The 13,612-nt window shown below is 33.6% G+C and overlaps 1 protein-coding gene across 1 annotated transcript in view; it reads right to left on the minus strand.

Moving 5' to 3' along the window:
- Positions 1–1,338: 1,338 nt before the first annotated feature.
- The window catches only part of C14H14orf39 (chromosome 14 C14orf39 homolog), a 35,183-nt gene continuing 22,909 nt past the window's right edge, over positions 1,339–13,612 (minus strand). Inside the window, exons 14-18 of the mRNA XM_028859202.2 lie at positions 12,973–13,034; positions 11,204–11,379; positions 9,495–9,633; positions 5,205–5,262; positions 1,339–2,208 (exon numbers count right to left, since the gene is read on the minus strand). Of these exons, the coding sequence (XP_028715035.1) occupies positions 2,009–2,208; positions 5,205–5,262; positions 9,495–9,633; positions 11,204–11,379; positions 12,973–13,034 (635 nt within the window). The 3' untranslated portion in view covers positions 1,339–2,008. The remainder of the gene's footprint in view (positions 2,209–5,204; positions 5,263–9,494; positions 9,634–11,203; positions 11,380–12,972; positions 13,035–13,612) is intronic.

A 13,612-nucleotide genomic window follows, 5' to 3' on the forward strand; every position in this document is an offset into this window, starting at 1 on the left:
CACTAAATTGCCAATCTAGGCTAAGATAAGTTTTGAGTCTCTTCAAACAACCGAATTCCAATTTTTTTCTTTTTCATATAGTCAGTATTTTTATCATATCAAATCCATGTCAGGTCATAAAAAAGTATCTGGTACAAAAACAAAAACTCTAGATTTTTAAAGTATATGTGAATTATACAAAGGAATTGCATTATGACATTTTCTGTGGCTATAGTGTGCTTTGATCAGTCTCTCTCTCTGTCTCTCTCTGTCTCTCTCTCTCTCTCACACACACACACACAAACTAATTATCCTGTCTTGAAAAACTTCAACTTTTAAAAAATGGATTTCTATTCATGACTATTTAGTTTCATATTTATCCAAAGAATGTCATATAACTGTAAACCTATATTTTAAACTAGAATTCCTTTTCATCTTTTAACCAGTTACTGAAGGTTTAGATTTTTTAAAAGTATATAGTCTGGGTCTGGATAGATGGTACAGAGGTTAAGAGCACTGGCTACTTTTCCAGAGGACCTGGGTTCAATTCCTAGCACTCACATGGAGGCTCACAACCATCTGTAACTCCAGTCCCAGGGAAACTTGGCACCTGACTTTTTCAGGCACCAGATATAGTATACATAGTGACATATATGTCAGCAAACATTCATACAAAATAAATAAGTAAATATTTTGAAATATATAGTCTAATGTGGTCTTAAATTCTATCGTGAGTTATAGATCAGCCTCCTGAAGTCTTTGGAAAGGCTTAATTCAATAAGCTGTGACATGCTGTGAATATTCTGAAGAAGTTAGACAGACTTTCCCTCTTTGTTTTGCACGCTGAGAATGATGATTCCACATACATGCATCAAAATATAGCAAGAAACAATTTTCTGCCCTTATAACAAGGATTTCTGGGGGTTGAGGGTTGGAGTGCAAGCTTGAGATGTCTTGAAAATGGCTTTAGAAAAGCATGAGTTTTAAATAACGACTAGGAGTAAGGGTTCCCATTAAAGGCTTTGAACTTCCTGTTGGCAGTGAGAAGAAACCAAGTGGGTTTTCTCTGCAGTTTGATCAGATGTAGGGAAAAAAGTGAAGGCTTAAAAATCTGTAAGCAATTACACATCCAAATACAGTCACACTCTTTATTACTTCACAACTCAATTTAAAGGCACACAGAGATATTAAGCAATGTATATCACTTAATTAAATTTAAATATCTTAATTTAATCTATGTCTAGTTGAAAAATATCGAACATAAAATACAAACATGAAATACAAATATGAAACAAAATATAAATGCAAAAACTAAAAATGTTAATATGAAATGTTCCTTGTTGAAGATGGAAAACAAAAAAATTTTTATTCTTCAAAAAAGGTTTACTCAAAACCAGGACAACCAGAGATATAACAATACAATTTTCAGATATTAGTCTTTCTTTAAGACATAGTAACAAATTAACAAAATTAGAATTTTACTGTTATTGCATTTAGAAGAAAATAACATAAACCTTTACTGTCATTGACATGAATTTTTAAAAAATTACTATCAGAATTCCATTCTGCATCCTGCAATAATGAAGCCTAAATAAAACCCAGTGATTCCAAGACTTTTAATTGCTAACGTATGAATTCTGCACAGCTACCATTACGAGGTCTTCTGATTGTTTGAAGGCATTCTTGTTATTATCAAAATAATTAAAATACTCCAGACTAAATCTCAAATTCCAGAGAGAAATGGACTTAATATCATACAAAAATTAATGGAAAAAAGTATTGACGTCTCTAAGATAGAAGGACTGTCTGATAGGACTTACGATGTCAAAGCCAAAATTAAAATAAATAATGATTAACTAATGTCACAAATAAAAATGAAACATTCAGTACTTAAATAACCTCAATCAAATGACTCAACTGTAGTAACAAATTACTACTTAATTGACAAAAATGTATCTTCATGCATTCAGTGATAATACAGATTTTTTTCTAGATTATTGTAGAGCAATAATAGTTCAAAAATAATAATTCAAAAAAACATAAATTGGGTTTTATTTTGTGAGGATGAAAAATCTTTTGAGGAAGAGGAAGGCATTGTATTTTGATCCTGTTCAAAAGAAAATGGAAAACTAAAGTCATCTTTTCCAGCTCCAAATGTATGAGTTGAAGCGTCTGAGGGAAAAGAAAACGTGAAGGTATCTTCTCCTTCTGATTTCCCAAATAAGTTTCCTGAAGAATATAAATATTAAAATATCATTGTATTTATGTTATATGAAACTTAAATCTACTAGATTACAGAGTACTGTACACAACAAATAGATGAACATTGAATCACTTATCTATTTAGCAGATATTTAAATGTATTCTTCATATACACAAAGCATTGCCTTTGGTACTATGGAAAGGTACACTCCAACTTAAGCCCTACTTAGAAATACTTTGAACTCAAGTGTGTAACGAACTTGTATACACAGCAGGAAGCAGGGTAAGACATCTCAAGTAGAGAGAACAGCACACAGTCCCAGAAACAGGTGTGCACAGGAAATAGTAGGGTAACATAAATCCATTCAACTTAGCAGGATGCTGAGTAAAATAACAAAGATATATTAAACAAGAATTAATGAAGATGAGTTTGCAAAGACTACTGAATGTCTCACTAATGTAGACTTAAATAGATAACAGGAAACCATTAAGTATTTCTGAGCAAAGATATAACATAACTTAAACTGCTTTATTAGGTTACTTTGGAAAACATGAATAGAATGGTGGAAAGGAACATCTAGAAATGTAACTAAAAGGGGAAAATACATTATCCAGCTATTATTTATTGAGTAATTACAATATATGCTTATAGCAGTGTTCAAAGTCTTTGACAAATCTGTGAAGATTTCCGCCGTTTTGAAAGAAAATTTATAAATCAACTTCACATGTAGATTTGCTTTATGTCAATTCTCATTCATTATTCATTATTTAAACCGAAAGCAGAAATATTTTTCAGTATCTTTAAAATCAACTATAACTCAACAATTTAAAATCTACAGCAACACAAAGGCTTATTTGAAACAAGTGGCATAAAGCAACCAATATCAAATGAACTTGCTAGCAGGATGAACTGATTAGCAGATGTTTGTGTTCCCCTACTCCCCTTTTTTATTTTATTCTTTACTAATTTCATTTCATATCAGAAAAAATAAAGCCTTGAATTTCTCTTTGCATAAATGAGTTTTACTTTCTTTTTAAGAAGTTCCTATGAAGTTTTCATAAAATTCCTAAGCATTCTATAAATAAAAGTCTATCCCTGGGTAAGGCAGTATTTTAGGTGCTCTGAGAAATTCAAAGGTAAATATAAAACAAGTCCTTGTCTTCAGAGTTCCAAAGGATGTTTTATATGTATTCATAAATACTTAGTGATATTATATAGAATATAAGCATTATTTTAAAAAGAAGAGGTTCAGAAAAGTAGAAATTCTTTTGTGGGGGATGGAAGTTAAAAGTTGGAAATAGAGGTTTTATGAAAGAGAAGTTAGTCTTTAAAGAAGATGGAAGTTGGAGGCTGTAAGAAACAAGCAGGAAAAAATGTCTGGGTATATTTGAGATATGCTGAACTCCTCAGTCTGATCAAAGCACAGGTAATTTGCTTTTAAAAAGAGCTTCAATGTTATATTGAGGAAGATGATAAATAAACGACAGTCAGTGAGAGCCACTTAAGGATTTGACTATGGCAGATAATAGAATCAACATTATGCATAAAGAAGATGAAGCTGTGATGTAGAGGTAAGCTGAGAAGAAAAGATCAATTAAGATGGCACTGTAATAGCCCATGTGAATAATTATGAGTTGGAAACAATAATCTCAGAAAAAATTGAAAAAGTATTTCAAAAAAAGAACTAATAAAACGGTGACTAGTTGAATTTAGTGACAACAAAGAAAATCTAAAATTATCACTGATACTCTGAATTTTGGCAAGCACAACAATGGAGATACCACTAAGGATATCAGAAGGAGAATAGCTTTTATTTCAGATATACTGAGTTTTTAATGTCAAAAGATATCTTACATATAAAGAACTTATGACTAGCCAATCAGAGCTAAGGGCCCAGAATTTGTAAAAAAAAGTTTTAGCAACCACCAGTTTCCACTTGAATTATTTTAATCATGCCAATTATTTAATGCATGCTGATCATCTCCCTGCATTTACCCTTGTTTTTATACAGTGTTTTCTCCACACAGCAATCCACAGTAATCCTTAAAACAAAACAGAAACCAACCAACCAACCAACCAAAAACCTGTCAGAGCATTTCAGTCATGTGCTCAAAACCCTGCCGTAGCTTCCTGTTTCACTTAGAAGAAAATCCAAAGATTCCAATGATTGAAAGGTTGCACATGATTTGTTCCTTCTCACACTTCTGATTTATTGTGCTGCACTAGTCTCCTTTCTCTCACCTGCTTTTCACTGAACACCCAATTATGCTACCATGTCAAGACCTTTTCACTTTTTGCCTAGAATACTTTTTTAATCACCTACTACCTCCATCTCCTCAGGTCTGCGTTCAAATGTCTTTAATTGTGTTCCTGAATGCCCTGTGGCACAGCAACCATTTTCCTAAAGCAGGAATTTCCTAGTCTTCTTATTCTGATTCATTTATGATCAATAATAAGGGTTAACTCAAGCCAGGGCTGAGTCAGGCCCACACAGAAAGATAACTTAAGAGTTCTACTTCTCATAATACCATTTTAAAAGAAAATACAGGATTGCTGAGCACTGGTGGCTCACACTTTTAATCCCAGCACTCAGGGAGGCAGAGGCAGGCAGATCTCTGAGTTCAAGGCCAGCCTGGTCTACAGAGTGAGTTCCAGGACAGCCATGGCAGTTACACAGTGAAACCCTGTCTCAAAACAAAAACAAATGATTAAAAGGGATTAAATATGATTAACAATTGCAAGATACCCATGTTTGATAATTGAGAAGTCAGTAGTACAGGAGGCAACAGCGTTGGCAAGTTGTGAAAGAGTTTCCGTGCTGAAAGAATGGAGAAGGAAGAGTTGAAAGGACAGGAGGATAGGAAAGGAGAACAGATCGGTTACGGACTGCTTTCTGTGTGAGGAGATGGCAGCACTGTCTCCTTAGTTAACACTGAGGGCCTAAAAGATCAGATGGAGATAAACCAAGTACCACGAAGGAGAAGTAACATGTTTTATATGTAGAAAACTTCAAATCACTTACCAATTTCTTGTTGTGATGAAGAAGGATTTAGGTTTTCTTCAGAGTAATGTTCATTAAACTGGAAAATATTCCCATTAACTATTACTTGTGAAACCAAAAGAACAGTTTATATAGTAGCATTTATATTTGACACTAGAGTCTGGACTTTTTTAGTATATAATATTAGAATAGACATGACAGTAACTTTCTACATAGATATCACAAAACTTAAAAAAAATCATCTGTCTTTGGGCTCAGGATGTAGCTCAGTGGTAGAGTCCTTGCTAAGCATATGAGGTTCTTGGATCAATTTCTAGCACTCAATGGATATCATTTACTTATATTAAAACAAGGATTGGTCTGGAGGGTGTGACTCAGTGGTAGAGTGCTTGTCTATAGCATTCCTGAGGCCTAAGGTTGGGTTCCCAACACTGTAACAAATAAATAAATAAATGAAGCCTTTAATAATTTGATTATAGCAATATATAAAATATTTACACTTAGAGAATCATCCTAATATTTCTTCTGAATATTTTATGGTTAATATTTTTAAATTTAATTTAAAACTTAAACTGGTAAGTTTTATTGGTGTAATGTATAAGTCCCTAATTTATTCTTACAACTAATAGTCCCACCTTTATCACATTCTAAATTCTTTTGTTTCAAGACTTTCTAGCCTATACCACTGACTACTGGATCAGTCCTTATTCATCTATCATACCATTTTGGTTACACGAAAGTTTATACAGTTTTATGCATTTAGTGATTATGTGTGTATGTGTAGGGGCACATGTGCCATGTTGTATATGTGGAGGTCAGAGAACAACTTGTGGGATCAGTTCTCTCCTTCCACCATATGGGTCCCAGGTCAAAAAAATCAAGAGGCCTGAACCCCACTATTGAGCCATTTTATCCAGTTTTAATGTGTAGAATGAGTTCCTTTCCCCAATTTATTTTACAATATTTATGACATAATTATATCCTCTTAATTTCTAATAGAGGTAAGTGACCTTTTTTCTTTCCTTCTGACGATCTAGCTAGAGTTGGTCAGTCCTCTTAGTCATTTTCAAAGAATCAACTTTGGCTTTCTAATTTTCTGGGTTTTTTTTTCTAGCTCGTTGATTTCTAGTGTTTCTTATTTCTTCATTCACTTTGGATTTGCTTTGGTTTGTTGTTCTTTTTATATCTTTTCAAAAGAAAACCAATGATCATTAAATTTAGATCATTCTTTTCTATTAATTATCTGCTTTATTAACTAAATTATCTAACTACCATCTTTGCTCTGGCTGTGTTATCATTCTACAATTTTGAAATGGCTAAGTTTTCATAGTAAGTAATTCCAAAATCTTCTCTGATACCTCTCATGACTATTTTCTTGCCTCACAGTCTAAATGTTTAGGATTTTTCTAGGTATCTTTTTTTTGTTTGTTTGTTTGTTTTTGTTTTTGTTTTGTTTTTCGAGACAGGGTTTCTCTGTGTAGCTTTGCGCCTTTCCTAGAACTCACTTTGGAGACCAGGCTGGCCTCGAACTCACTGAGATCTGCCTGTCTCTGCCTCCCGAGTGCTGGGATTAAAGGCGTGCGCCACTACTGTCCGGCACTAGGTATCTTATTAAGTTCCAATTTAATTGCACTGTGGTCAGAGAACACACTCTGATTCCAATACTTCTATATTTATTAAGATTCAATTAATGAACCAAAACACAGTCTATCTTGTAATTATACCATTAGTGATTGAAAACTTAAGAGTTGTTGGATATGGTGTTCATCAAGATTAACAAGACCAAAGAGACTGATTAGAGCGTTCAGATCTTACAAGACATGCTTACTATGTTATCTAATTTTAACAACTGTTGAGAAAAGGGAGTATAAAACACACAGAGTTGGGTATCTATTTACCTCTTATGTAAATCTGACTAATTATCCAATTAACTCATTTATTTTATTTCTTGCAATTGAACCCACGGCATTGTAAACACTAGGCAAACACTCCACCACTAAGTTCAATATATAGCTCTATATTACATGTTTTAAAGCTGTCCCTAGACATAAACCATATTTGTGAGTGGTGTATCTTCCTTATGAGTTGAACTTTTTATTTTTATAAATTATCTCTCATTTCTAGCAATGTCTTTATCATGAAGGGTACCCCAAGTGATCATGTAGCCTTCTTAGACTTAGAATTTTTATAAAATATAATTTCATACCTATTAATTTTCAACCTATCATCAGCTTTATATTGAAATAAGTATGTGGGTGTGTCTCTCTCTCTGTCTTTTTTTGTTTTTGTTATTTTGGTTTTCGAGAGAGGGTTTCTTTGTGCAGCCTTGGCTGTCCTGGAACTCATTTCCTAGCCCAGGCTGGCCTCCAACTCAGAGCTCTGCCTGCCTCTGCTTCTGAGTGCTGAGATTAAAGGCGTGCGCCAACACCACTGCCTTTATGCTTTCTTACTCAATTTCTTCTCTATTGTCTTCTTCTGGGGTAACTTGTTTAGAATTTCATTCTATTACCAGTTTTACTTTTGAGCATTCTCTTGATAATTCATCATGATTTGTCCTAAGAAATATATTAATTGGATGGTCTTCTTCCTCAACTCACCACAACAAAACAAAATGAAACAAAAATTAAAAATACAGTTTTCCATGATTTCTTCTTTGCTGCTGTTCATTTGTTTTTATTTCTAGAGACAAGAGTTTCTCCGTGCACCCCTGGATGTCCTGGAACTCGCTCTGTAGACCAGGCTGGCCTCAAACACAGAAATTCACCTGCCTTGGTCTCCCAAGTGCCAGGATTAAAGGTGTGTGCCACCACTGCCCAGCTAATTTTCTAGGATTTCAATTATATTAAGATTAGATTATATTTAAGTAGCACTGAAAAGAAATAAATTTCCATAATGTTCCCTTCCTATGTAAATACCTCATGTATTTACCCTTTCAATAATTTTTCAGTGGTTTTACAGTTTTCTTTATGCAAAATGTATATGCTTCCTGCTGAAGTTATACATATTTAAGTTCATGCTACTATTGTAAAAAACAATTTAGTTCTTGTGGTATGTTTTTTCATGTCTAGACATTCCTTTTACAAACTGCTTATGAAATAAATGTATGAATAACAACAAAAGCTAAACACATTAAATACTATAAAATGTATAATACCATATCTTCTATCAATAAATTTGTAATTTTTTTCAATTTAATATATTGTAACAAAAACTTAAGCCATATAAAATGCTAGGTATGATTATTTAAATGAGCAATAGCAAGAAAATATTTACATTTGTACTACACAGCATTAGTGAGTAGTACTTCTGAAAATCCTTTATGTGTATAAATTCATTTAATATTCATAAACTCTATGGCAGCCACTGTCATTATTTCTACTTTATAGATAAGGAATTTGAATTATTCTCACCAATTTCATACTCTACATGTCCAAGTACTGAACGAGTTAATATTGGGTTTAATTGCTAAATTCAGAAGTAAACAATTTATAGTGATTTGCATCACTGAAAAGTAACAACACTGGTACAAGTTCTTTAGGCCTTTTAAAATTAATGAATGAAGTGTTGCCATATACATACATAACTGAAAACACTAATATAACACAATAGCATTATGAATTAAATGAGAATATGTAGTTTATTTTTACACTTAAAATACGTAACACACTAGTTATAAAACCAAATTCATGTTAATCTGCTTTTAACTACAATTGAGATCATCCCTACCTTAAGGTTTTTCTTTTACTTGATTTGGGTGCTGGAAATCAAGCTCAGGACCTCATGAACAGTAGACAAGTACTCTACCACTACGTGAGCCATATGCCAGGCAGAGATTTCCTAGATTTACTTTTATTTCTGTGTATTCCTGTGTAGACGTATGTGTGCCGTGTATGTACAGATGCTGTAAGAGCTGTTGGCTCCCCTGGAACTGGAGTTTCAGGAGGTTGTGAATCCCAACATAGGTGCTAGAAACTGAACTCGGGGCCTCTGAAGGGCAGCAAGTGAATCTTAACCGTGGAATCATCTCTCTGGCCTCAAGATTTTCTTTTAATAAATAAATATGAATCTGGCTTGTCTGAAGTTAAGAATGAAAAAACAGTAGGGAATTTTTCTATACTCTAAATACTCAGAACTTTTTTCCATGCTGGAGGTGTCCCCCAGCCTCAAGGACACTAGTCAAGCACTATCCCACTGAGTTATATCTATAGCATTTTTTTTAAAAAGTTGCCTCTGTCCTAAGAAAGCTTGGTACTAAAGGACTAAAACTGCCTAAAGCTCCGATGTACAGTTTTTAGAAATAAATCACACTACCTGATCTGATGAGATTTCTGAATCAGATACAGAAGAATCAAATAAATTTAGTCCAGGTGATCTAGAAGAATAACTCATAAGAAATGAGAATCCAGGAGAATCCTTTTGTTTTTGTCCTTCAGGTCCTATGTTTCTAGTTCTGTTACAGAGAGATTTAAAAAATCATCAAAATGTTAAAAATGAATTATTAAACAATGCAGACTGGGAATCACTATAAGCAATGGCATACAGGTAAGAATTTGTAAACAAAGGTTGGAGGTGGGTTTGGAAGTGACAAACTTATGGAGAAAGGATGGTTTAGTAGGGATATAAAATCAATCTGGGGTGATAACTGTCAATTCTTACCAAGAAATGACAGCACTATTCTAGACATTTACATAAGTGTGATTTACTTCTGTAACAATCCATCAAAACAAAGTATTGCTGTTATCACTTTTCATTTTACAGCAAGTAATTTTGAAGTTTAGAAATGTTAAGTGATTTGCTTAAAAAAATAGTGAGTGCCTAAGGTGAAATTTAGATGCAGCCATTCACATTCAAAATGTAAGCTCTCATCTCTGACACTGTCTTCAAGATCTTGAAAACTAGACACAAGACATGTTTTAATGAGAAGTCAGACACTACAGAATGTTAGACAAGAGAAGATAAACTATAAATGACCTGGAAAAAGTAATTAAGCAAGAGAGTATAAAATATAGATCGAGAATGGTTTGAGTTTAAAATCTCAACTTTAAGCCAGGTAGTGGTGGCTCATGCCTTTGATGCCTGGCTGTCCTTGAACTCATTCTGTAGACCAGGCTGGCCTCCAACTCAGATCTGCCTGCCTCTGACTCCCACGTGCTGGGTTTAGATGTGTGCACCACCACCACCCAGTTTATAAAATGTAAAAAAAAAAAAAAAAAAAAATGGAATGTACCTCTGGTCAGTGTGTACTTGGCATGAGTGAGGCCTTAGATGCATTCCCCAGCATCCCCAACCACATAAATAAATAAATGTATAGTTACATATTATATGTAAGTCTGACAATACTGCCACAGCAATCTCTATGATCATAATCGAATCACATACCTTTACAGACCATAATATTCTCACCCACAGAATTTAGCATATAATACAACATTCATTCACAATTTTAGGATTTGATGATAAGTTCTATTTTGAATACATCTTGCTTGAGTCAAATGCATGGCATTCATACATAAAATTCTTACTAGCAATTTAAGATACATGAGTAGAACACAGGTGAGTAATACCTGATGAAGCACAATCTGACTTAGGTCTAAGAAGGACTTACGTTTCAATGTTAAGGGACAGTCTGAACAGTAGCCAAAGGCTAAAAAATTCAGCATTGCTTTCTTGGCTGCAAGCCCTCAATCAGTGGTCTCCAAGGCTGTATATTTACATTAGAGACACTTAGTCTTAAGAAAATGGGAACACTTGCTTCAGACACTACACATAGGGAACTGACTGCTGAAGCTTTACTCAAATAAGTAGTCCACGACTCCTTATGTATCAGTAGTTCTTGAGCTTGACACTAAAATTTTCCCACGTATGCATCCTTTGTAAAATCTGAAACCTACATACTGTCACAGTGGATATTCAGTATCTTCTCAAGTTCTAATTAAGCAGGTATTTTACTACTCCTATAAATTACTTATATAAACTCAATGTATAAATAATTCAATTAGAATTATTAATGAAAATCCTACATTTCAAAGAAGGGGCTTTTAGAGAACTGCATTTTCTCCACAGATTCAGGTGTCTTCATAGTTTCTGGAGTTCTTGGAAATAAAGGCGTTTCAGGAGTTTGTGGGAAATTCTCAGTCCTTTCTTCTTCACCACTATTATTTTCGATTGGCTTTCCAAAGTGTTCTATGTACACAGCCTGCAGATGGAAAGTAACACACCACTTTCACAATGACTGTTACTATTTAATAAAAAAAACCCATATAATACATAAGGTAGGATGTACATTAGCCTGTTATCACTTCGCAGATAAGGAAAATAAGAACTGGTGAAGTAATATATATACTCAAAAAATAGAAAAATAAAAAAACATAAAAGTTATTTTGTCAGTAAAGTCTTTTCTCCCCAGCCCCACCTCTTTTATCTCTACATGAAAAGAGTAAATGATAACCAAAACATACTGAAATTGACGGAAAATACTGAGGAGTGGTTTTTCTTTTAAATTTCCACATTATACTCTGCTAACTCCTTGAAAAGGAAATTTATTTTTAAGCAATTTTCTTTATTGCTTTATGCTATAATTTAGATCTGTGTTGAAAGCTTAAGCCCCAGCATGGTATTACTGGGAGGTAGGATCTGAGAGTTCTTTCTTTTTTTTAAAGATTTATTTATTATGTATACAGTGCTCTGCTGTATGTACCCCTGTAGGTAAGAAGAGGGCACCAGATCTTATTATAAACGGTTGTGATCCACCATGTGGTTGCTGGAAATTGAATCAGAACCTCTGGAAGAGCTGCCAGTGTTCTTAACCTCTCAGCCATCTCTCCAGGCCCCAAATCTGAGAGTTCTTTATATGATGGTGGGTGGCATGCTCTGAAACGGACTGTGAGATCTCTTCAAAAAAAATTCCTGGCCATAGATGAGGGTTTGATTCTATTATGTATACTCTGTCATGATATGTGTACTACCACTGGACCAAAGCAACAGACCAACTAATCATGAGCTCTTAGACTATAAAATGTAATAAGTCTGTCTTCATAAGTTATCCAAGGTAACTGTGTTTTAATGTGAATATTATCAGACAATTGCCTTTTTTTAAATTTTTTGCCATTCTAATTTTATGCTACTTTATCCCTAAAGATTGAGAACCTGAATATTAACTTTTCTTTTATCTCATTTTTGTACACACACACACACACACACACACACGAGGGAGGGAGAGAGAGAGGGGGAGAGGAGGAGGGGGAGGGGGAGAGAGGGAGAGTGAGAGTGAGAGAGAGAGAATTATCATATATGATTATACCTAATCCTATTACAGAAACAATATGGGTCTGTGTAAAAAAATTATAATGTGCTCATTACCTGTATTTCCTTTACAGTAGATTACTACTTCATCATTTCTCATTTTAATCCTTGGTACCTTAGTCTGTATCTGTCATTATTAAAGCTTTCCACTACACTATATTATCAAGATACTTTCATGGTAACCACTGGCCTCGAATTGCCATAACAAATCATTCAATCATGTCTAAATTACTTTCTTCAATCATGAATTGGTTTCCATCTCAATATGTATCATCAATTATGAGTAACAATTCTTGGTATTTGCTCATATAAACTTTTGTGTATTCTTTTTTTTAATCTGGAAAATAAAATTTCTAACTTCCTAGAACCTGACTTCCAAGCTAATAAATAATCTTAATTGTAATAAATCTAAAATTTAAATGGTCACAGAATATTTTTTAAATTAGGATGCTATGCTTAAAAACTAAAAACCTAACATTTGACTTACCTGTGGAGTACTTTTTGATTCTCTTAGTTGTCTTCCTGTCTCTTTATTTCCACACTCAGCATCTATTTGTTATACAAGAATGAACTACTTCATTTATGCAATTTCATTATGAAATTAAACAATTTACTTTTCTGCTTTAAAATGTCATGCTACATTATACATATATCTTATGTCTTTCTTTTTGTTTAGCATGTTTGCACAATTCTCCATATTACTGCATGTAGACATAGTTTTCTTATTACTGGTACAAATATTCCCTATATTGATGCATTCTACAATAAATGGTATTCTTTTATGTGCATTCCATATTTATATTTCTCTAGATATATCTAAGGTATAATTATGAGACAGAGAGTATGTGTATCTCCCAATATCATGTGTCAAACTTTTCCAAAATGACTGTATCAACTTTGGCTGTGATAACTAGCCATTGTAAAAATCATGAGATCTCAGAAAATGAGTACTATCTTAGTGGTTTCAATATACAGTGATCTATTAATTATGGTTCATATCACTAGCTTATGAGAGCCCCTACTGTTCAACACTCTCATGAATATGAATATGGGTAGACTTTTTAGATTTGCTAATCTGGTAGATGTGTAATAGTATCTCATTGTAGCATTACACTTCCATGATTTGC

This window comes from Peromyscus leucopus, chromosome 14 (assembly GCF_004664715.2).
Source record: "Peromyscus leucopus breed LL Stock chromosome 14, UCI_PerLeu_2.1, whole genome shotgun sequence".
In the NCBI taxonomy this organism is placed as follows: domain Eukaryota; kingdom Metazoa; phylum Chordata; class Mammalia; order Rodentia; family Cricetidae; genus Peromyscus; species Peromyscus leucopus.